Source organism: Papio anubis, chromosome 18 (assembly GCF_008728515.1).
Source record: "Papio anubis isolate 15944 chromosome 18, Panubis1.0, whole genome shotgun sequence".
Taxonomy (NCBI): Eukaryota; Metazoa; Chordata; class Mammalia; order Primates; family Cercopithecidae; genus Papio; species Papio anubis.
This window is the reverse complement of record NC_044993.1, coordinates 45,953,034-45,976,898: the sequence shown is the minus strand read 5'-3', so window position 1 is coordinate 45,976,898 and position 23,865 is coordinate 45,953,034. Positions and strand designations below refer to the sequence as shown.

General features: G+C 48.5%; 2 protein-coding genes across 3 annotated transcripts; both read right to left on the bottom strand.

The window, feature by feature from the left end:
* Positions 1-8,562: 8,562 nt before the first annotated feature.
* Positions 8,563-12,426, bottom strand: ZNF688 (zinc finger protein 688). 2 transcript variants are annotated; one of them, XM_003916766.5, is made up of 3 exons: positions 11,068-12,426; positions 10,644-10,757; positions 8,563-9,324 (listed from the first exon to the last, which is right to left on the bottom strand). In XM_003916766.5, exons 1-3 carry the CDS (start codon positions 11,261-11,263, stop codon positions 8,804-8,806), a joined length of 831 nt encoding a protein of 276 aa, XP_003916815.2. In that variant the 5' UTR covers positions 11,264-12,426; the 3' UTR covers positions 8,563-8,803. The 2 variants fall into 2 exon arrangements, with proteins under 2 accessions (XP_003916815.2, XP_009194533.2); XM_009196269.4 differs by lacking the exon at positions 10,644-10,757.
* A 7,242-nt stretch (positions 12,427-19,668) lies between these two features.
* On the bottom strand, positions 19,669-19,857 carry LOC110741980 (small integral membrane protein 30-like; the record flags this gene model as incomplete). Its single annotated transcript, XM_021931567.2, has 1 exon — positions 19,669-19,857. A coding segment is annotated over one exon (189 nt), but the record flags the coding sequence as incomplete, so codon positions are not given.
* Positions 19,858-23,865: the final 4,008 nt, after the last annotated feature.

Below are 23,865 nucleotides of genomic sequence, written 5' to 3'. Positions count from 1 at the left end.
ATCCCTATACCGCAGACACCGCCACTGCGCCAGGAAGAGGCAGTCGGCCGTTTCCGCAGAGCTCTCGGCCCGCAGACTCTTTCCCAGTCTCCGTCCCTTCCGCCTCCCCAGGTACATTGGCTTGGAGCCATGAGCGCGGCCAGTGACTGGGCGGTTCCTGGAGGGACACTGGGAATTTGCCCTGGGAGTGGGGTGCAGGGGGCTCCACGGACGCCTCGACGACCGGAAGTAGCTTCGGGTGGGGACTAGAGAGGACAGCGAGCAACTCCGTGGTTCCAGAGTCCAGAAAAATGAAGGCCCTCTTAGAAGAGATGGCTGTCGATAGTCCAGCTTCTCTTCATTTTAGAGAAAGGCATTGAATAGCTTGAATATCGATCTGGTGTTGCTGACCTGGTTTGTTCCTGCTGGAAACGTCTCCTCTTGCTGTTCCTCTCAGGCGGCCTTGGCAGAGCCTCTTGCCGTAGTTAAGATGGATGCAGCCGCTTCGACCTGGGCTCAGGCAGTTGTCAGCAAGGGCTGCAGGGGAGGGGAAACCGGTCCAAGATTCTCGACCAAGGGCTTGACGTCCCCTTCCCAGTCCCTTAGAGGAGGCCCTTCGAGGAGGCCCACTCAGTGACCCAGTCTTTATTTTATTATTGTGTTTTATTTATTATATTTTTAATTTTTTCTATTCTATTCTATTCCACTCTACACTCTCTCGCTCTCTTTTTTTCTTTTTCTTTTTTTTGAGACAGAGTTTAGCTCTTGTTGTCCAGGCTGGAGTGCAATGGCGCGATCTTGACTCACTGCAACCTCTGCCTCCCGGGTTCAAGCGATTCTTCTGCCTCAGCCTCTTGAGTAGCTGGGAATACGGCGCCTGCCGCCATGCCCGGCTAATTTTTTGTATCTTTAGTAGAGACAGGGTTTCACCATGTTGGCGAAGCTGGTCTCGAGCTCCTGACCTCAGGAGATCCACCTGCCTGGGCCTCCCAGAGTGCTGGGATTACAGGCATAAGCCACTGCACCTGGCCTCTACTCTCTACTCTTATTTTTATTATTATTATTTTTTTTTTGAGACGGAGTCTCGCTCTGTCACCCAGGCTGGAGTGCTGTGGCCGGATCTCAGCTCACTGCAAGCTCCGCCTCCCGGGTTCCCGCCATTCTCCTGCCTCAGCCTCCCGAGTAGCCGGGACTACAGGCGCCCGCCACCTCGCCTGGCTAGTTTTTTTTTGTATTTTTTAGTAGAGACGGGGTTTCACCGTGTTAGCCAGGATGGTCTAGATCTCCTGACCTCGTGATCCACCGGTCTGGGCCTCCCAAAGTGCTGGGATTACAGGCTTGAGCCACCGCGCCCGGCTACTCTCTATTCTTGAGAGAGAGTCTCGCTCTTGTCCCCCAGGCCAGAGTGCAATGGCGCGATCTCAGCTTACTGACCCCAGAAGCCAGGCTGGAATGCCTCAAATTATTGAAGGCAAAACCTCATCAACTAGAGAGGTAGGATTTTAGGGTAGGTTACCACACTGCCATATAAATGTACCGAGGATAAATGTACACTTTGAGAGGCCGAGGCAGGCAGATAACTTGAGGTCAGGAGTTTGAGACCAGCCTGACCAACATGATGAAACACTGTCTCTACTAAAAATACAAAAATTAGATGGGCATGGTGTCATGTGTCTGTAGTACCAGCTACTCAGGACACTGAGGCAGGAGAATCGCTTGACCCTGGGAGGCAGAGGTTGCAGTGAGCGGAGATTGCACACTGCACTCCAGCCTGGGCCACAGAGTGAGACTCCATCTCAAAAAACAATAATAATAAATAAGGCCAGTCACAGTGGGTCACACCTGTAATCCCAGCACTTTGGGAGGCCGAGGCCAGTGGATCACCTGAGGTTGGGAGTTTGAGACCAGCCTGAGGAATATGATGAAACCCCGTCTATACGAAAAATACGAAAATTTTTTTCGGACATTGTGACATACACCTGTTATCCCAGCCACTCAGGAGGCTGAGACAGGAGAATTGCTTGAACCTGGGAGGCGGAGGTTGCAGTGAGCCGAGATTGTGCCATTGCACTTCAGCCTGGTCAACAAGAGTGAAATTCAGTCTCTAAATAAATAAATAAATAAATGTAAAGAAGAAAAATATAAATGACAGATGATGGTAAGTACTAAACATAAGTAAGAAGGTTGTTTAGAGGTCATGTAATGGGGGGTCGTTCAGGTATCTAGGAAGTGTATGAAATTGTCCAGAATGGGTGACAGGCATTTCACAAACGGTTCCCTGTAGCATCTCTCACCGCTGTCCGCTCTTGCTCAGGCCCTTGCTGAGTTAGGCCGGGGGCCTCCTAGCTGCCCTGTGGGGCTCCAGCCTTTTGCCTTTGCCGTCCATCTGTCACTGCAGCCTGGTGTAGTGTAAACAGGAAGGGCAGTGCCTGGGAAATAGGATATTTGGGTTCCAGGTCTACTTCTGCCACTGACTCAGCTTCATGATCTTAATTATGTTCCTCCTTGGGTCAGGTGCTGTGGCTCATGCCTGTAATCCCAGCACTTTGGGAGACTGAGGTGGGTGGATCAAGGTCAGGAATTCAAGACCAGCCTGGCCAACACTGCACTCTGGCTAACCGTGTGTTTCACCGTGTGTTAGCCATGAGTGCAGTGATGGGGTTTAATAGAAACCCCGTCTCTACTAAAAATACAAAAATTAGCTGGGCGTGGTGCTGTGCGTTTGTAATCCCAGCTACTCTGAAGGCTGAGGCAGGATAATTGCTTAAATCTGGGAGGCAGAGGTTGCAGTGAGCCAAGATCATGCCACTGCACTCCAGCCTGGGTGACAGAGCAAGACTCTGTCTTGGGAAAAAAAAAAATTATGTCCCCTCATCTGTCTGGCTTCAGCATTCTCAGAGTGTATTCTGCAGAACAGTATTCCCATGAAACGCTCTATGGGGGAAAAAAAAAGCAGCATTCTCTATTCCCCTTGACGGTCCCCTTTGGCAAATTTAAGGTTCAGGGCAGCCTTCAATAAAGAAATGTAGGCCGGACGCGGTGGCTCAAGCCTGTAATCCCAGCACTTTGGGAGGCCGAGATGGGCGGATCACAAGGTCAGGAGATCGAGACCATCCTGGCGAACACGGGGTTTAGTAGAAACCCCGTCTCTACTAAAAAATCGAAAAACTAGCCAGGCGAGGTGGTGGGCGCCTGTAGTCCCAGCTACTCAGGAGGCTGAGGCAGGAGAATGGCGTGAACCCGGGAGGCGGAGCTTGCAGTGAGCTGAGATCCGGCCACTGCACACCCCCCTGGGTGACAGAGCGAGACTCCGTCTCAAAAAAAAAAAAAAAAAATGTAGTCCGCCTGGTGCGGTAGCGCATGTCTGTACCACATGTCTGTAGTCCTAGTGCTTTGGGAGGCTGAGGCAGGAGGATTGCCTGAGCCCAGGTGTTTGAGGCTGCAGTGAGCTACGATCATGCCATTGCACTCCAGCCTGGGTGACAGTGAGACCCCATCTCTAAAAAACTTTTTCACATTTAAAAAATCTTTCCGGGCCAGACAGTATCTCACGCCTGTAATCCCAGCACTTTGGGAGGCCGAGGCAGGTGGATCACAAGGTCAGGAGATGGAGACTAGCCTGGCCTACATGGTGAAACCTTGTCTCTACTAAAAATGCAAAAAATTAGCTGGGCATGGTGGCGAGCGCCTGTAATCCCAGCTACTCAGGAGGCTGAGGCAGGAGAATTGCTTGAACCCAGGAGGCAGAGGTTGCAGTGACCTGAGATGCCAACACTGTATTCCAGCCTAGGTGACAGAGTAAGACTCTTCTGTCTCAGAAAGAAAAAAAAATTGGAGATGAAGGGCTGTGATGGTTCTACAACAGTACTATTACACATTTTGCCACTGAACTGTACTGTATACTCAAAAATAGTCTAAAAGATATATATTTTTTTTGAGATGGAGTCTCACTCAGTCGCCCAGGCTGCAGTGCAGTGGCGTGATCTCAGCTCACTGCAAGCTCCGCCTCCCAGGTTCAAGCGATTGTCCTGCCTCAGCCTCCCAAGTAGCTGAGACTACAGGCACCCACCACCACACTCGGCTATTTTTTTTGTATTTTTAGTAGAGACAGGGTTTTACCATGTGTTTGCCAGGGTAGTCTCGATCTCCTGACCTCATGATCCGCCTACCTCAGCCTCCCAAAGTGCTGGGATTACAGGTGTGAGCCACCATGCCTGGCCAATAAATTTTATATTATGTATATTTGACCACAAAACAAAAACAAAGACAACCCAGTGATGTCCCAACATACTGAGAATCATGGAGCCGGGTGTGGTGGCTCACACCTGTAATCCCAGCACTTTGGGAGGCCGAGGCAGGGGGACTTCTTGAGCCCAGGAGTTTGAGACCAGCCTGGGCAACACAGTGAGACCCTGTCTGGAAAAAAAATTAGCTGAGTGCGGTGGTGTGCACCTGTAGTCCTAGCTACTTGGGAGGCTGAAGTGGGAGGATGACTTGAGCCTGGGAGATCAAGCCTGCAGTGAGCCATGATTGCACCATTGCACTCCAGCCCAGAAAACAGAGCGAGACCCTATCAGAAAGAAAGAAGATGTGGTGTGGGGTCAGGGGTTAGAAAGAGAAGAAAGTAAAGAAACTTAGCATCATGGGAAGCGAGAGGCCTTGTGGAAGCTCCTCCCTCTCCCTAAGCCCATCTGTCAATCTTCTCCACTTGGTGTCTCTGCACAGCCACAGATGTCCTATCTGCACCTTGAGGGAACTCATCCCTAGCTTGGAGCATCCCACTTGCTGTTTCCTCTCTTTGGAAACGTCTCTACCCCCTACTGTCCCCAACCCCAGCCCCAAGCCTCTGAACCCTGCCTTTCCCCACTCCCTGTCCCCTAACTTTGTTCCCTGTGGCTCTTTCTCAACATGGCGCAGCCTCAGCGTCCATCCGCAGCAGGCTTTTTCTGCACGTCGCTGTTCGGGTTCCTTCATACGCCTCAGTATTTGCATTTGCAGTCCCTTGTTTCCTTTGTGTTCTGGTTTATCACCTGTCTCTCCCTCCCAGAAAGTAAGCTCCAAGAGGGTTCCTGTGTCTGTCCCCTGCTGTGTTCTGGCATGGAGAATAACAGCTAGTGCATGGTAAATGCTTAGCAGCTATTTATAAATTTGTGCCAGTGAGAAAGAGAAATAGTAGACAGCACTTGCCCTGTGCCCAGCACCAGCGCTGGGACTGCCCGGTGCAGCTCTATGCTTGACACACTTCGCCTGGTTCTGCTCCTCCCTCACTGGCAGGGCCTCCTCTCTCCAGCTGCACCTTCTCCTTGGCCTCACTGCTCCCCAGAACGGGTCACCCTTGGCCTTCACCCTGATAGCCCCTTGGTGGGCACCGGAGCCCCCTGGCTCCGGCTCTCCATACTGGAACCTCTGAGTCTTACTGGCTCATATTGTCAGTCACTGAGCTGCAGATTCTATGTCAGAAGGCTCTCATGAGTATCTTTCTTCCTAATTCCGAGGTCACCACCTTGGTCCCAGCTCCTGATGACCCTCACTTAGGAAAAAATGCCCAACAGATCTCTAGTGTCTAGCTCTGTCCCCCAACCAGGTCACACCCACACTGCTTTGCAAAGATATTTTCTGATGGCACCTGGCAAACAGCACTGCACTTGCTCAAGAACTTTCTGTGGCTCCTCAGTGCTACAGAATGGATCTCAAGCTCCTCTGCTGGAATCTGTGGCCCTCCCATATTTGACCCCACTTCTCGGCTGCATCTGTCTCCCATTCTTTGTTTTTTTGTTTTGCTTTGTTTTCTTTTTGAGACAGAGTGTCTCACTCTGTTGCCCAGGCTGCAGTGCAGTGGCCCGATCTCAGCTCACTGCAACCTCCGCCTCCCGGTTTCAAGCGGTTCTCCTGCCTCAGCCTCCTGAGTAGGTGGGATTTATAGGTGCCCACCACCATGCCCAGATAATTTTTGTATTTTTAGTAGAGACAGGGTTTCACCATGTTAGCTGGGCTGGTCTTGAACTCCTGACCTCAAGTGATCCGCCTGCCTCAGCCTCCCAAAGTGTCTTTTGTTCTATAAAGCAAGATTTCTTTGCTGTTTCCTCTGCCTGAAAATCTCCCTTAACACCAATTTGTAGGCTATGGGAAGCACAGCCATCTCCTCCCAGGAGCATTTCTTGGCATATCACCAACCAGCCTGGGTGAGGTGGTGCCTCTGGGCTTCCTCTGTCATAGCTCCAGTTACTCTCTTCCCACATTGAATGTGGGCCCTGACACAGCTGTATCACTGGAGCCCAGCACAAAAACCCACAGAAGCCTGAAGAGGGTGTTTGCTGAATGAATGAATGAATGAATGAATGCGGTCAGCTTTCCTCATCTTGGAATTCTCTTATTACCTAGCACAGTCCCTTCAACAGAAGGCAGTCAGCACACAGTCACTAACTGCCAATTGTCCTTCTTTTTTTTTCTGTTTGTTTTGAGACAGAGTCTCACTCTGTCGCCCACGTTGGAGTGCAGTGGCGCAATCATGGGTCACTGCAGCCTCAGTCTCCCTGGCTCAAGTGATCCTCCTGCCATAGCCTCTCAAGTAGCTGGGGCTATAGGCACGTGCCACTACACCTGGCTGATTTTTGTTTTTGTAGAGATGGGGGCCTCACTATGTTGCCCAAACTGGTCTCAAACGCCTGAGCTCAAGAGATCCTCCCATCTCGGCCTCCCAAAGTGTTGGGATTACAGGCGTGAGCCACCACACCCAGCCTGACTGTGCCTTCTAAGTAAAAACTGGCCAGGCGAGGTGCCTCACACCTGTAATCCCAGCACTTTGGGAGGCCAAGGTGGGAGGATCGCTTGAACCCAGGAGGTCAAGGCTATAGAGAGCCATGTTAACACCACTGCACTCCAGCCTGGGTGACAGAGTGATACTCTATCTCAAGAAAAGAGAAGGACAGAGAAAAGGAAAGGACAAGAAAAGGGGCACTTGCTGGGACTCTCAGTTTTCTGCTCACACTCCCCCGACCAGGCTGGGCTGGGACCCACATCCTAAGTTCCCAGCCTGTTTTCTGTCAAAATCTGACTTCTCAGAGGAAGTGGTAGAGACATCTGGGCTCTGTTTTCATTTCCAGCCATGCTGCCATATGGCCGTGAAACCTTGAGACTACCACGTCATCTCTCTGAGTCTCAGTTTACTTATCTGCAAATATGGTTATTGATATCCATGCCCTGGCTCCTTGGCAGGCTCTTTACACTTTCTAAAGTGTAGACCATCCACAGTAATTCACTTTTCCAACAAATGTATATTGCACAATTACTATATCATACATCTTGTTAAAATGTCAGCCTCCACGGTAACCCTTTGAGGTAGATATTATTCATCCTCATTTTACAGAGGAGGCACTGAGACTCAGGGAGGTCACGTGTCTTACCAGCTGTGCCTGGGGGAAGTTGCAGAGACTAGTTTTTGTTTTGTTTTGTTTTGTTTTTTTGAGATGGAATCTCACTCAGCTGCCCAGGCTGGAGTGCAGTGGCACAATCTCGGCTCACTGCAACCACCAACTCCCGGGTTCAAGCAATTCTCCCATCTCAGCCTCCTGAGTAGCTAGGATTATAGGCACCCACCATCATGCCCAGCTAATTTTTGTATTTTAGTAGAGATGGGGTTTCACCATGTTGGCCAGGCTGGTCTTGAACTCCTGACCTCAGGTGATCTGCCCACCTCGGCCTCCCAAAGTGCTAGGATGACAGGCATGAGCCACCACGCCAGCTTTTTTTTTTTCTTTTCTTTTAAGAAATGGAGTCTTGACCAGGCGCAGTGGCATATGCCTGTAATCCCAGCACTTTGGAAGGCCAAGGCAGGTGGATCCCCTGAGGTCAGCAGTTTGAGACCAGCCTGGCTAACACGTGAAACCCCGTCTCTATTGAAAATACAAAAATTAGTCGGGCATGATGGCACGCACCTGTAATCCCAGCTACTCAGAAGGCTGAGGCAGGAGAATTGCTTGAACCCAGGAGGCAGAGGTTGCAGTGAGCTGAGATGGCACCACTGTACTCCACTCTGGGTGACAAAGTGAGACCCTGTCTCAAAAAAAAAAAAAAAAAAAGAAATGAAGTCTTACTCTGTTGCCCAGGCTGTAGTACAGTGGCACAATCATAGCTTACTGTAGCCTTGAACTCCTGGGCTCAAGCAGTCTTCCTGCCTCAGCCTCCCAAGTGGCTGGGACCACAGGCACGATGTGCCACTATGCCTGGTTCATTTTTTTTTTTTTTTCTAGAGATAGGATTTCACTATGTTGCTCAGGCTGGTCTGAACTCCTGGCCTCAAGCGATCCTCCCACCTTGGCCTCCCAACAAAGGCTGGACTTGTGCCACCTGCATTTATTCTATTCCCATCCACTCCAGTATCTGGGTCCCCTGCTGATGACAATTAGCCAGGGCTTGACAACGCCCTCCATGTAGGTCCCCTCCCCAGGTCTTGGTCCCCCCTCAGCATCTGCATTTGAAGTAGATAAGGAGTGGCTAGTTCCTGAGATGAGGGAAAGGTCTCTGTTGCACCTGATCTGATCTTCAGATAACACTTTGAAATGAGTCCAGGATCTCACTCTCTTCTTTTTTTTTTTTTTTTTTTTTTTTTTTTTTTTTTTACAAAAGACTGGGGAGAGGGGTGGCAAGTCTAATCTATCGAATCTTTACAGGCACTTTTCTTTTTACAAGTTGGAAACTTGAGGGATCCTTGAGGAAAGTCCAGGGCATGAATTTCAGTTTCGGAGTCCCCGACTCAGTGGCCCACCTCAGGGCTCCGTCAGTCCTTCGTGCCAAGGTCAGGCTCAACTCCAGCCTGCGGTGCTGCTCAGCTGCACTCCTCGAAGATGTCTGGGTAGTGCCGGAAGAGCACAGGCGGGTCCCGGTCACCTCGGACGGGGGCCCGAGGCACAGCCCGGATCCCAGGCCTCCGGCCCCGCCGCCCCCCAGAGCAGGAGCGGTGGATCCACTGGTGCGCTTCCACTGCGAACTTCCTCTTGAAGCGCATGCCACACTCGGGGCAGGGGAAGGGCCGCTCCCCGGAGTGCATGCGCCTGTGGCTGACCAGCAGCGAGGGATAGGTGAAGCGGCGGCCGCAGTCCGTGCACACATGGCGCCGCTGGCCAGCCTGAGCATCCACGCTGGGCATGGGTGCGGGGGGCTGTGCTCCTGTGGTCGGGTCCCAGGCAGCATTTTTGGGTGGCTGTGCCCGTGCCGGGGCAACGCTGATAGCTGGGTCAGGGTTGCATTCCACCAGCACTTCAGGAGTCTCCTTCACAGGAGCCTTTCTAGGCCCTTTGGCTCTTGGAACTTCCTCGGGTTCCTCTTCCTTCCTGTTTGGGGCATCTCCTGGGAAACCGGAATTAAGTTACACTTACAAACACTTCTGCACAGACTGTCTCAGGTTATAGAATGCTTTTCACTTAAGGCAGTGCCAGAGAAGTTCTGTCCAGTGATTAACACACAGGCTTTAGAACAAGGTAAACAGGATTCAGATCTCCTGAAAGTGACTTATCTGAGCCTTGGTTCCTTATGCATCAGATTGGAATAATAACGGCTTTTCACTTCACAGCATTGCTGGATTAGCTGAGTAGATGCATGTTAAGCACTTAGTAAGTGCTCAGGAAGCAGGGGCATTTATTTATTTATTTATTTATTTATTTTTGAGACAGAGTCTCACTCTGTCACCCAGGCTGCCTCAGCCTCCCAAGTAGCTGGGATTACAGGAGCTCACCACCACGCCCAGCTAATTTTTGTATTTTTAGTAAAGACAGAGTTTCACCATGTTGGCTAAGCTGCACTTGAACTCCTGACCTCAGGTGATTCACCCGCCTCAGCCTCCCAAAGTGCTGGGATTACAGGCATGACCCACCGCACCTGGCCAAGCAGAGGCTATTATTAGTGTGGTTTCTCCATTTTTTGTAAGGTAAGACTCTTTTATAGATGAGGAAACATTTGCTCAAGGTCACTCCACTGGGGGATGGTGAAGGGAGAAAAGCCAACTTGTCAATGACTGGGTATTTTTTCTCGTGCCACTTTGCCTCACTTGAGGAATGTGAAAGGTAGACCTGAAGGCACTTCCAATCTTGGGGAGTTTTAGTTATTCCTGAAAGAGAGAGAATGAGCTGGCCTGGCACAGTGGCTCAGGCCTTTAATCCCAGCACTTTGGGAGGCCGAGGCGGGCAGGTCACATGAGATCAGGAGTTCGAGACCACCCTGGCCAACATGGTGAAACCCCGTCTGTACTAAAAATACAAAAATTAGTCGCTCGTGGTGGCGTGTGCCTGTAATTCCAGCTACTCTGGAGGCTGAGGTGGGAGAATCGTTTGAACCCAGGGGACAGAGGTTGCCATGAGCCGAGATAGCACCACTGCACTTCAGCCTGGGCTACAGAGTGAGACTCCCTCTCAAAAAAAAAAAAAAAAAGAGAGAGAGAATGAGAGAAATCTGGAAGCACAAGCATGTTGGACTGGGCTCCCAGTCCCCACAGGACCGCTGTCCTATGTTCTGAAAACTTTGTACCAGGTCTGCCTTCTTTACTCCTCTAGTACCCAACACAGTTGAATTTCTTTAAGGATGCTGGAAGTGGGGGCCTGAAAGGAAACTCTGCTAGACAGGAAGCCTTGGAAAATCAAGTAGGGGGGGGCGGACCCGGGACTATCCCTCACCTCTCCGAGCTCCTCCCAGTCTTTCCCCCTTCTCAGGATCCTGGGCGGCGGGGCTCCAAGCCTCAGTCTCCTGTTCCATCCAAGAGATGAGGGCTGGTTTGGGGCCTGGGAATCCTGGGAGAGAACAGGGATCACAGCACGGGCCTGAGAGGCCATCGTGGGGAGTTGGCATTCCCCTCCAGGCTGAGGGCACCCCCTCGGAGCTTATACTCAACCTGGACCGGGGTGCAGTGCTGCTGCCTGAATGAAGTGGATGCGGGTGAAAACACTCCCGAGGGGGTACCTGAAGCCCTGGGAACGGGAGGTGGCTGCTGGTGTTGGCGCAAGAGTGCGGGGTTAGGGCTCACAGTTCTCTCGGCCCTTCCACATCATCTCCCCTGTGAACCCAGTGAAGGAGGAGGGGGCTCGGACCCGGGGCTCTCACCGAGCGCGCCCAGGTGGCCGTAGGTCTCCCGCATCACGTCCCGGTACAGAGCCCTCTGCGCGGGCCGCAGACAGCCCCACTCCTCCGGGGAGAAGTACACGGCCACGTCCGCGAAGCTCACAGCCCCGGGCTTCCTGCAACCAGGCCGGGTCTCCCCGGGCTTCCGCGCCAGGAGCGGGGCTGGGGGCGGCGCCATGGGGCCTTGCAGCCCCGATCGGCGGCCGCCAGGTCCCTGGGGCCGCCGTCTCCCCGCTCCCGGCCTCAGCTGTCGTTGTCCACAGGAAGGGCGGCCCCGCCCAGCCGTGGCGTCCGAACGCAGCCGAGGCAACCGAATTAGCAGGGACTGGCTGCTAGGGATTCGAGGATTCTGATAGGGACAAATATAATTCCTCAGTGTTTATTCACTTCATGGCCGCTTGGACATAGACACCCGGGTTAAGGGACCCGGAAGGTGCCTTCAGAAAATATGGCGACCACCTAGCTTCAATTGTCACAGGCTGCTCTTAAGGGCGCCATTCTTTTACCATATCAAATATGGAGCCTTTCTGACTTCTCTGGCCTCATCGTCCCACTTGCCCTTAAATAAACCTGCTTCGGATGCTTTTTGTGGTGGGCAAGGCAGGGTGTCTGGGAAGTAGAAGAGAGGCTTCTTGCCTTCAAGAAAGATGGACGGGCCCGAAGCTTCACTTACCCCTCTTTACCAGCAAGACGCAACGGCCGATGATTGGCGACGATCCCGGAAGAATCTGTGCAGTGATTGGACTGGGACTGGCGGGCGTTTGAAAGGACTTCGCGGTCCTGAAGCCTCTGTTGACAGACTGGAGCGCAGCGGGGACCTCGGTATCTGCGGTGCTCAGAATTGTGTCGCCTACGGGCTCTTACCGTGCCTCCCGATGGCAGGAGCTGGAATCTGGTCCCCAGATCCCTTGGGAAGACGCGCACACCCTGGCAAACCATGTGTACATCCGCGGTAGAAGCAGGTGTGTGTTTTACAATAGGAGTTTAGCTGCGGAGTCCACCCAGCCCCTGGCATCCGCAGCTCGGCTCGCTCAGGCTCTAGACCGAAGCTGCAGGCGAAAGAACGTGCTTGGTGAGGATGGAATCGGAATGGCGAAGTTTTAAATTACATTGTAGTTGTTGCTAACATACATAAATTTATTTTTTGTTTGTTTTGAGACAGGGTCTTGTTCTGTGGCCCAGGGTGGAATGCAGCAGTGCGATCCTAGCTCGCTGCAGACTCGACCTCCCGGGCTGAAGCGATCTTCTCACCTCAGCCTCCCGAGTAGCTGGGACCACAGGCGCACACCCCATGCTTGACTAATTTTAAATTTTTAAAACAGAGACAGGGTCTTGCTATGTTGCCCAGGCTGCTTTGGAATTCCTGGCCTCAAGCAATCCTTCTGCCTCGGCCTCCCAAAGTGCTGTGATTACAGGTATGAGCCACCGTTCTCGGCCATTTCTACTTTTTTCTTTTTCTTTTTCTTTTTTTTTTTTTGGGAAGGAGTTTTACTCTTGTTGCCCAGGAGTGCAATGGTGCAATCTCGGCTCACCGCAACCTCCGCCTCCCAGGTTCAAGCGATTCTCCTGCCTCAGCCTCCCAAGTAGCTGGGATTACAGGCATGAGCCACCATGCCCGTCTAATTTTGTATTTTTAGTAGAGACGGGGTTTCTCCATGTTGGTCAGGCTGGTCTTGAACTCCCGACCTCAGGTGATCCTCCCACCTCAGCCTCCCAAAGTGCTGGGATTACAGGCGTGACCCACCGCGCCCGGCCCGCCATTTCTACTTCTTTACGTTGTTCCAGATTACCAAAAATAGCATCAACTTTCGAATCCTAATTTTTTTTGGGAAACCTTCCTCCTTTAGCCTTCAGTCTCCTCTCTAAACTGGATTGGGCCTCAGTTCTTCTCATACGAAGTCTCCCCTTCCTGTTGTCCTGGGTTGTATCCTCTGCTTCCTAGATTTAAGGTATTTATTTTTCAGCCCAGATGGGTCATCGTCATGGCTAGTGGCGTTGGACTATAAGTACTAGTTGCCTTCATCCCCACATTTGGAATATACCTGCAATCACACAGGATGCAGAATACTGTTTGCTAAGCATGGGGCTGCTTGCTGGAGATAACAAGCAAGGCCTACCAGGTCCCTGCTGTCCTTCTGGCCCTGGATCTACTTGCTTGGCTCCCCTGCCCGCCCTAGTATATCAAGCCTTCCTTTTTATTCAATGGTGTTCTTTATTGCTGACTTTCCAGTCAAGATTTCTTTGTATTTTCTGGCTTACCCTTGCTGTTTTTCACCTGAAATACTTTTTTTGAGATCCTGCTGATCTCATATGCACAAATTAATTATTAATTGTTAATAATTAAATATTAATATGCTTATATTATTACTTTGAGTTCTGGAACTGCTTCACTGCACTCCATGTGGTGAATAGTGTAGAAATTGAATAAGGAAAAATATACCCTTAGAAATCAGTATTTTTTAAATTTTGAAAATATTCAATTTAGGCCCAGCCCAGTTGCTCACACCTGTAATCCAGCACTTTGGGAGGCTGAGGTGGGCAGATTGCTTGAGGCCAGAAGTTAGAAACCAGTGTGGCAACATGGTGAAACCCAATCTCTGCTAAAAATACAAACATTGGCCAGGTCTGGTGGTGCCAGCTGGTAGTCCCAGCTACTCAGAAGGCTGAGGCATAATAATTTCTTGAACCCAGGAAGCAAAGGTTGCAGTGAGCAAGATCATGCCACTGCACTCCAACCTGGGCGACAGAGCGAGACCCTGTCCCAAAAAGAAAAAAAAAATTGGGCCAGGCACAGTGACTCACGCCTGTAATCCCAACACTTTGGGAGGTCAAGGTGGGAGGATCACCTGAGGTCAGGAGTTCAAGACCAACCTGGCCAACATGGCAAAACCCCGTCTGTACTAAAAATACAAAAATTAGCTGGGTGTGGAGTTGGAAGCTTGTAATCCCAGCTACTCAGGAGGCTGAGGCACAAGAATGACTTGAACCTGGGAGGCAGAGGTTGCAGTGAGCCGAGATCGCGCCATTGCACTCCAGCCTGGGCGATAGAGCAAGACTCTGTCTCAAAAAAAAAAAGAAAAGAAAAGGAAAACAAAAATAATTAATGTATTGATACACAAAATTTTTACATATTTATGGAGTTCATGTGATGTTTTGCTTTGCTTCATACATAGAATGTACAGTAATCAAGTCAGGATATTTAAGGTATCAATCACCTTGAGTATTTAACATTTCTATGTGTTGGGAAAATTTCAAGTCCTCTCTTCTAGCTATGGAAATTTACAGTACTTTGTTAACTACAGTCACCCTACTCTGCTATTGAACATTACAAGTTATCCCTTCGCCGGGCGCGGTGGCTCAAGCCTGTAATCCCAGCACTTTGGGAGGCCGAGACGGGCGGATCACGAGGTCAGGAGATCGAGACCATCCTGGCTAACACGGTGAAACCCCGTCTCTACTAAAAAATACAAAAAACTAGCCGGGCGAGGTGGCGGGCGCCTGTGGTCCCAGCTACTCCGGAGGCTGAGGCAGGAGAATGGCGTAAACCCGGGAGGCGGAGCTTGCAGTGAGCTGAGATCCGGCCACTGCACTCCAGCCTGGGCGACAGAGCCAGACTCAGTCTCAAAAAAAAAAAAAACAAAAAAAAACAAGTTATCCCTTCTTCCTAAGTATATGTTTGTACCCATTACCCAACTTCTCTTCATCCACCTCTCCCACCCACATACACCCTTGCAATCTCTGATATCGTTCTACTCTCCACATCCGTGAGATCAGCTTTTCTAGCTCCCACATGTAAGTGAGGACATGTGATATTTGCCTTTCTGTGTCTGGCTTATTCACTTAACATAATGACCTCCAGTTCCATCCATGCTGTAAACATGATTTCATTTTTTTATGGCTGAATTCCACTGTGTATATGTATCATGTTTTCTTTATTCATTTGTCCACTGATCAACACTTAGGTTGATTCCATATATTTGCTATTGCAAACATGGCTCTACAGTAAACACGGAGATGCAGGTTATCTTTTTTATATACTGATTTCTTTTCCTTTGGATAAACTCCAGGTAGTGGGATTGCTGGATCACATGGTAGTTCTTTGTTTTTGTTTTTTTGTTTTTTTTTTTTTTTTTTGAGGCTGAGTTTTGCTTATGTTATCCAGGTTGGAGTGCAATGCCCGGGTCTCAGCTCACTGCAACCTCTGCCTCCCAGGTTCAAGTGATTCTCCTGCCTCAGCCTCTCGAGTAGGAACTACCATGTGGGCCTCACCCTCCATCAGGCCCAGCTAAATTTTATATTTTTAGTAGAGACGGGGTTTTACCATGTTGGCCAGGCTGATCGTGAACTTCTGGCCTCTGGTGATCCACCAGCCTCGGCCTCCCAAAGTGCTGGGATTACAGGTGTGAGCCACTGCCCAGCCCACATGGTAGTTCTATTGTAGTTCTATTTTTGGTTTTTTGAGACATCTCCATTTTTTTTTTTTTTTTTTGAGACGGAGTCTCGCTGTGTCTCCCAGGCTGGAGTGCAGTGGCGTGATCTCCTCACTGCAAGCTCCGCCTCCCGGGTTCACGCCATTCTCCCGCCTCAGCCTCCCAAGTAGCTGAGACTACAGGCGCCCGCCACCACGCCCGGCTAGTTTTTTGTATTTTTAGTAGAGACGGGGTTTCACCATGTTAGCCAGGATAGTCTCGATCTCCTGACCTCGTGATCCACCCGCCTCGGCCTCCCAAAGTGCTGGGATTACAGGCTTGAGCCACCGCGCCCGGCCTCCATATTGTTTTCAATAGTGGCTGTACTAACTTACATTCCCACCAACAGTGTGTAGGAGTTCCCTTCTCTCTTTTTTTTTTTTTTTTGAGAAGGAGTTTCACTCTTGTTGCCCAGGTTGCAATGGCACAATCTTGACTCACCGCAGACCCCGCCACCAGGGTTCAAGCGATTCTTCTGCCTTAGCCTCCTGAGTAGCTGGGATTACAGTCATGCACCACCACTCCTGGCTAATTTTGTATCTTTAGTAGAGATGGGGTTTCTCCATGTTGGTCAGGCTGGTCTCGAACTCCCGACCTCAGGTGATCCACCCACCTCAGCCTCCCAAAGTGCTGGGATTATAGGCGTGAGCCACCGCGCCCAATCAACAGTTGCCTTCTCTTAGCATCCTTGCCAATACCTGTCATGTTTTGTCTTCTTAATAACAGCCATTCTAGGCCAGGCGCGGTGGCTCACGCCTGTAATCCCAGCACTTTGGGAGGCCGAGGCGGGCGGATCACGAGGTCAGGAGATCGAGACCATCCTGGCTAACACGGTGAAACCCCGTCTCTACTAAAAATGCAAAAAATTAGCCGGGCGAGGCGGCGGGCGCCTGTAGTCCCAGCTACTCGGGAGGCTGAGGCAGGAGAATGGCGTGAACCCGGGAGGCGGAGCTTGCAGTGAGCCGAGATCGTGCCACTGCACTCCAGCCTGGGCGACTAAGGGAGACCTTGGTTCCAAAAAAAAAAAAAAAAAAAAAAAAACAGCCATTCTAACTAAGGTAAGATAATATCTCATTGTGTGGTTTTTTGTTTTTGAGTCAGAGTCTTGCTCTGTAGCCTAGGCTGGAGTGCAGTGGCACAACCTCAGCTCACTGCAACCTCCCCCTCCTGGGTTCAAGCGATTCTCCTGCCTCAGCTTCCCGAGTAGCTGGGATTACATGCGTGCACCATCATGCCCAGCTAATTTTTGTATTTTTAGTAGAGATGGAGTTTTGCCATGTTGAGAAGGCTGGTCTCAAACTCCTGACCTCAGGTGATCCGCCCACCTCAGCCTCCTAAACTGCTGGGATTACAGGCGTGAGCCACCATGCCAGCTTCCTTGTAGTTCTGATTTGCATTTCCCTGATGATTAGTGGTGTTGAGCAGTTTTTCATGTACCTGTTAACCATTTGCATGTTTTCTTTTGATTCTCCTTATATTATTATTATTATTAATTATCATTATTATTGAGACAGGTTCTCACTCTGTCACACAGGCTGGAGTGCAGTAGTATGATCACAGCTCACTGCAGCCTCAACCTCCCTGGGTTTAGGTGATCCTCCCACCTCAGCCTTTTAAGTCATTGGAACTAGAAGTGTGCAACACCATGCCTGACTAATTTTCATTTTTGTAGAGATGGGGTCTCTCCATGATGCCCAGGCTGGTCTGGAACTCCTGGGCTCAAGTGAGCCTCCCACCTCAGCCTCCCAAAGTGCTAGGATTACAGGTGTGGGCCACCATGCCCAGCCTATTATTGTTATTTTGAAACAGAGTCTCACTCTGTCACCCAGGTTGGGGTGCAGTGGCACGATCAAAGCTCACTGCAGCCTGGAACTCTAGGGCTCAAGTGATCTATACTCCCACCTCCGCCTCCTAAGTAACTAAGACTACAGGTGAGTGGCTATTTGGATTCTCCTTTTAAACAGAGCAGCAACTTGAACCAAAAATACTTTTGTTTCTTCAGATCCTATGTTGTAAATCACTTCTCTTTGAACTAAGTATGCAGCAGAAGACTTTAGAAGATGAAGCTGAACAATAAAAATGTTAACTAAACAGATTGAAAGAAACTTTTTTTTTTTTTTTTTTGAGATTGAGTCTTGCTTTGTCACCAGGCTGGAGTGCAGTAGCGCGATCTCGGCTCACTGCAACCTCCAATTCCCTGGTTCAAGTGATTCTCTTGCCTCAGCCTCCTGAGTAGCTGGGATTACAGGCACATGCCACCACACCCAGCTAGTTTTTGTATTTTTAGCAGAGACAGGGTTTCACCATGTTGGCCAGGATGCTCTTGATCTCCTGACCTTGTGATCCACCTGCCTCGGTCTCCCAAAGTGCTGGGATTACAGGCATGAGCCACCGCGCCTGGCCTGTTTGTTTGTTTTTTTTTTTTAGACAGTCTTACTCTGTGGCCAACGCTGGAGTGCACTGGTACAATCTTGGCTCACTGCAACCTCTGCCTCCTGAGTTCAAGCAATTCTCATGCCTGTCTCCCAAGTAGCTGGGAACACCACAGCCTACTAATTTTTGTATTTTTAGTAAAGATGGAGTTTTGCCATGTTGGCCAGGCTGGTCTCAAACTCCTGGCTTCAGATGATCCACCATCCTCGGCCTCCCAGAGTGCTGGGATTACAGGTATGAGCCATAGTGCCAGGCCTGAAACAAACTTTCAAGTAAGACTAAAACTGTTCCATCCCAAGTAGCTGATGTGTTGTTTTTCCTGCCATTCATTATAAAAATACAAAGATTGGCTGGGCACAGTGGCTGACACCTGTAATCCTACCCACTTTGGGAGGCGGAAGTAGACAGAACATTTGAACCCATGAATTCAAGACCATCCTGGGCAAAACCCCATCTGTACAAAAAATACAAAAATTAGCTGGGCATGGTGGCATGTGCCTATAGTCCCAGTTACTCAAGAGGCTGAGATGAGAAGGAGATACACCTGAGCCCAGGAGGCTGCGGCTACAGTGAGCTGTGACTGTGCCACTGCATTCCAGCCTAGGCTACAGTGAGACCGTGTCTCAAGAAACAACAACAACAAAAAAAACTGCTCTTGGTGTCTTTTTTTTTTTTTAATAACATAATGGGTTTATATTTAATATAGTACTTCTCATCAGGAGGATGTTACTCAGTTAATGTAAAGTTTTTTTCAAAACATTAAATCTCTTCCATGTCAATGTTTATAGTTTTTTTTTTTTAACATTAAATTTTTTCTGCATTTCAGTATTAGATATACTGAATACATTTTTCTAAATATTTTTTCCCCAGAGATAAAAGTTTTCCTTTTTGGCTGACTCTCTGATATCTAAATATAATATTAACTTGGGAGACAACAAAACAACAATCTAATACAAAAAAAAAAAAAGGAGAAAAGACTCCTCAACGATTCAGGAGGCAGTGATTATAACCGAACAGTGGTCATTTCCTAAGATTCTGGGCAAGAACTTCCTTCTTCCTATTTCACATGCTTTGAGAGAATTCTAAGATTATGAAATATTACTTATGTAAATTTCAGCCATTTTACTTCTTTTTTTTTTTTTTTTTTTTTTTTTTTTGAGACAGAGTCTCGCTCTGTCGCCCAGGCTGGAGTGCAGTGGCGCGATCTCGGCTCACTGCAAGCTCCGCCTCCCGGGTTCACGCCATTCTCCTGCCTCAGCCTCCCGAGTAGCTGGGACTACAGGCGCCCACAACCGCGCCCGGCTAATTTTTTGTATTTTTAGTAGAGACGGGGTTTCACCGTGGTCTCGATCTCCTGACCTTGTGATCCGCCTGCCTCGGCCTCCCAAAGTGCTGGGATTACAGGCATGAGCCACCGCGCCCGGCCCCATTTTACTTCTTTGACCTCCTTTCTAACTAGCAAATTATAGGCTGCATTTTTCTGTGCATTATTTGTTGTAAAGAAAACATTTTTTTTTTCCATTTGTAAATGTATGTTTGTTCCCATTTCACGGAAACAATGAAAAATGTGAAACTCCCTTATTTACTGATTCTTGGAACCTTTCACACACCAGAGCTCAAGTTTAGCCTCTACAGCACAAAGGTTTTCAAGGTGAAGTTTGACTCAGTAGGCCTTTCAAAATCACATTCGTCCATTTCTTTTTCGTGCATATACCCGCAAGCAGGCACAAATGCCTGTAATGCTGAGAACCACACCTAACAAAAGGGCGATTGCATCACTGGCTTCTACTGCTTCCACAACAGGCAGCACCAAAAGCAGTGACATGAGGACTAAGGGCAACTGTGTTGAAACTGAGGTAATGATGTTGGTCTCGAACTCCTGACCTCAGGTGATCTGCCTGCCTTGGCCTCCCAAAGTGCTGGGATTACAGGCGTGAACCAGTGCACCCGGCCCACCATCCTATTTTATTAAAGGGAAATTAAGGCACAAGGAAATACAGACCACGACTGGCAGGTTAGAGCCAGTAGATTTCTGTCTGCAGCCACAGATCTTCCTTCCCAGGCATCCACTGCCTGCAGCTAGAGAGTCTAGTTGTTGTGTTCCTCACAACACCATTATCAGGTGGGGTCCCTCAGATGGTGAGATGCACAAGCCACTGGCATGTCACTTAGACTCTGCCCAATTTGGACAAATTTTATCAAACTCTGGTTGTGTTTCATTTGCTGGTTTATTATAAGGATATCACAAAGGATACAGATGAAGAGATGTTGTGGGTGAGATATGGGGGAAGCGGAGCAGAGATTCCATGCCCTCCTTGGGTATGCATGCTACCCCTCCAGGAACCTTCACATGTTCACCTATCTGGAAGCTTTTTTTTTTTTCTTTTCAGATGGAGTTTCGCTCTTGTTGCCCCGGCTAGAGTGCAATGGCACAATCTCGGTTCACCACAACCTCCACCTCCTGGGTTCAATCAATTCTCGTGCCTCAGCCTCCCAAGTAGCTGGGATTACAGGCACACGCCACCATGCCCAGCTAATTTTTGTACTTTTAGTAGAGACAGGGTTTCACCATGTTGGCCAGGCTGGTCTTGAACTCCTGACTTCAGGTGATCCACCCTCCTCAGCCTCCCAAAGTGCTGGGATTACAGGCATGAGCCACCGCGCCCAGCCAGGATGGCCTTTTAAAGTTATTTTGATGTTGGACAATGCCCTTGGCCACTCAGAACCCCATGAGTTCAACACCTTTGGTGTTGAAGTGGCCTACTTACCCCCAAACACAACACTTCCAATTCAGCCTATAGATCAGGTTGTCATAAAGATCTTTAAGACTCATTGCACATGGTGCTCTATGGAAAGGATGGTCAACCCTACGGAAAAGAACCCCATCATGAAAGTCTGGAAGGATTACACCATTGAAGACACCATCATTGTTATAGAAAAAGCTGTGAAAGCCATTAAACCTGAAACAAATTCCTACAGGGGAAAACTATATCCAATAGTGTGACTACTAGAGAAAACTATACCCAGATATTATGCATTACTTCATAGGAAATGATGACAAGAGTCAATCAAGGAAATCACGAAAGAGACTGTGGATATGGAAAAAAAAAAAAAAAAGGCAGAGAGTGAAGGGTTTCAAGACATGGATTTTGGAGAAATTGAAGAGCTAACAGACACCATACCAGAGGAATTAGAATACAACTTGGTAGGGATGAGTGCTTCTGAACCAGTGTCAGATGATGAGGAAGATGGAAAAGGGGCAGTGCCAGAAAACAAATGGACATTAGACAATCTGGCAGGAGGGTTTCCATCATTTGAGACTGCTTTTGACTTCTTTTATGACTTACAGCCTTCTATGATATGGGCACTGAAACTAAAGTAAACAGTAGAAGAAGGATCGGTACTGTATAGAAATGTCTAGAGAAATGAAAAAGCAGCAAAAAAATCAGACAGAAACTATGATGTATTTCCATAAAGTTGTACCAGTGTGCCTGCCTCTTCTGCTCCCCTTCCCCCTTCTCCACCTCTTCTGCCTCTGCCACTCTTGAAACAGCACGACCAACCCTTCCTCCTCTTCCTCCTCAGCCTGCTCAACATGAAGGTGATGAAGAATTTTATGATGATCCATTTCCACTTAATGAATAGTAAATATATTTTCTCTTCCTTATGATTTTCTTAGTAACATTTTCTTTTCTCTAGCTTACTTTATGATGAGAATACACTATATAAGCCAGGCATGGTGGATGCGCCTGTAGTCCTGGCTACTCAGGAGGCTGAGGCAGGAAGATCCCTTGAGCTGAGTTTCAGGCTGCAGTTGAGCTATGGTCACGTCACTGCACTCCAACCTTCGTGACAGAGCAAGACCCATCTCTAAAAAAAAAAAGCAGGGGGAGGAAGGGGAGAGAGTACAGTATATGATGTATATGACATACAAAATATGTTTTTGTTTTTTTCTTTTTGAGACAGGGTCTGGCTCTGTCACCCAGGCTGGAGTGCAGTGGCTACCATCTTGGCAACCTCCACCTCCTGAACTCAAGCCTTCCTCCTACATTAACCTCCCAAATAGCTGGGAATACAGGTACACGCCACCATGCTTGGCTAATTGTTTAATTTTTTGTAGAAACGGGGTTTCACCTTGTTTTCCAGGCTGGTCTTGAACTCCTGAGCTCAAGAAATCCTCTTACCTCAGCCTCCCAAAGTGCTGGGATTACAGGTATGGGCCCCAAAATATATATATATATATATATATTTAAATATTTACTATCTGTTTTTTTTTTTTTTTTTTTCAGAACAGGATCTGACTCTGTCATCCAGGCTGGAGTGCAGTGGTGAGATCTCGGCTCACTGCAACCTCCACCTCCCAAGCTCAAGCAATCCTCCTGCCTCAGCCTTAGCTGGGATTACAGGCATGCGCCATGGTACCCAACCCCAAAATATGTTTTAATTCACTATTGATGTTATTGGTAAGGCTTCCAGTAAACAGTAGACTATTAGTAGTTAAGTTTTGGGGAGTCAAAAGTTAGTGAAGGCCTGGTGTGGTGGCTAATGCCTGTAATCCTAGCACTTTGGGAGGCTGAGGTGGGTGGATCACCTGAGGTCAGGAATTCGAGACCAGCCTGGCCAATATGGTGAAACCCTGTCTCTACTAAAAATACAAAAATTAGCCAGGCGTGGTGGCACATGCCTATAATTCCAGCTACTCAGCCGGCTGAGGCACAAGAATCGCCTGAACCCAGGTGTTGGAGATTGCAGTGAGCCGAGATTGTGCCAGTTCACTCCAGCCAGGGACAAAGAGCAAAACTCCATCTCAAAAAAAAAAAAAAAAAAAAAAAAAAAAAGGCAGAACAAATGCTACCAGAGGCTAGAAAGGGAAGGGTAGGGGCAAGGGTGGGATAGGGAAAAATTTGTTAATGGACACAAAATTATTAGCTCTATTGGAGGAATACGTTCTAGAGTTTTACAGCACTGTAGAATGACTATAGTTAACAATAATACACTATATATTTTCAAATAACTAGAAGAGAAGATATTGAATGTTCCTAACACAAAGAATGATAAATGTTTTAGATGATGGATGCCCCAATTTGACCAGTACACATCGTATGTATAGAAACATCACCATATACCCCATATTTATGTACAGTTATTATGTATGAATTAAGAATAATGGACCCCAAACATTTCATGTCCTAATCTGCAAAACCTGTGATTGTGTTACCTTATATTAGCAAATAGGACTTTGCAGATGTGATTAAACTAAGGATTTTGAGTTAAGAACACTATCCTGTTGAGTCTAGTGTAATCACAATGGTCCTTATAAAAGGGAGGCAAGAAGGTCAAGGTCCGAGAAGGAGATGTGACAACAAAAGCAGAGGTGGGAGTGATGCAGTTGCTGGAGAGGGGCCACTAGCCAAGGAATGTAGGCAGCCTCTAGAAGCTGGAAAAGGCAAGAAACAGATTCTCCCTAGAGCTCTAGAGAGGGAATGTAGCCCTGCCAACACCTTGATTGTCCCATAAGACCTATTTTCAGACTTTAGACCTGAAGAACTATAAGATGATAAATTTGTGTTGTTTTCAGCCACCAGTGTGTAGTAATTTCTTACAGTAACAAATGAACACAGGTAACATTGTTGAGGAGCTATTTCTGAGCTTTGTCAACTACTCTATTGATGTGGGAGCAGTCTCCCAGCTCTGAACTCAAGAAAGTCTAAAAAGAAGCAGGACTCAAAGACATTATGCTGAATAAAAGAAGCTTTAGACAAAAAAAATACACACTGTATGATTCCAATTATATGAAGTTTTATAACAAGAAACACTAATTAGAATAGTAGTTGTCTCTGGTGGAACGGGGATGGGAATTGACTAGGAAGGAGCATGA

Coding starts and splice junctions, on each gene's coding strand:
- ZNF688 (XM_003916766.5), bottom strand. CDS start 11,263: ATGGCGCCGCCCCCAGCCCCGCTCCTGGCGCGGAAGCCCGGGGAGACC. Junction 10,758..11,067: donor CGGCCACCTGGGCGCGCTCG/GTGAGAGCCCCG, acceptor GTTCTCTCCCAG/GATTCCCAGGCCCCAAACCA. Junction 9,325..10,643: donor ACTGGGAGGAGCTCGGAGAG/GTGAGGGATAGT, acceptor CCGGTTTCCCAG/GAGATGCCCCAAACAGGAAG.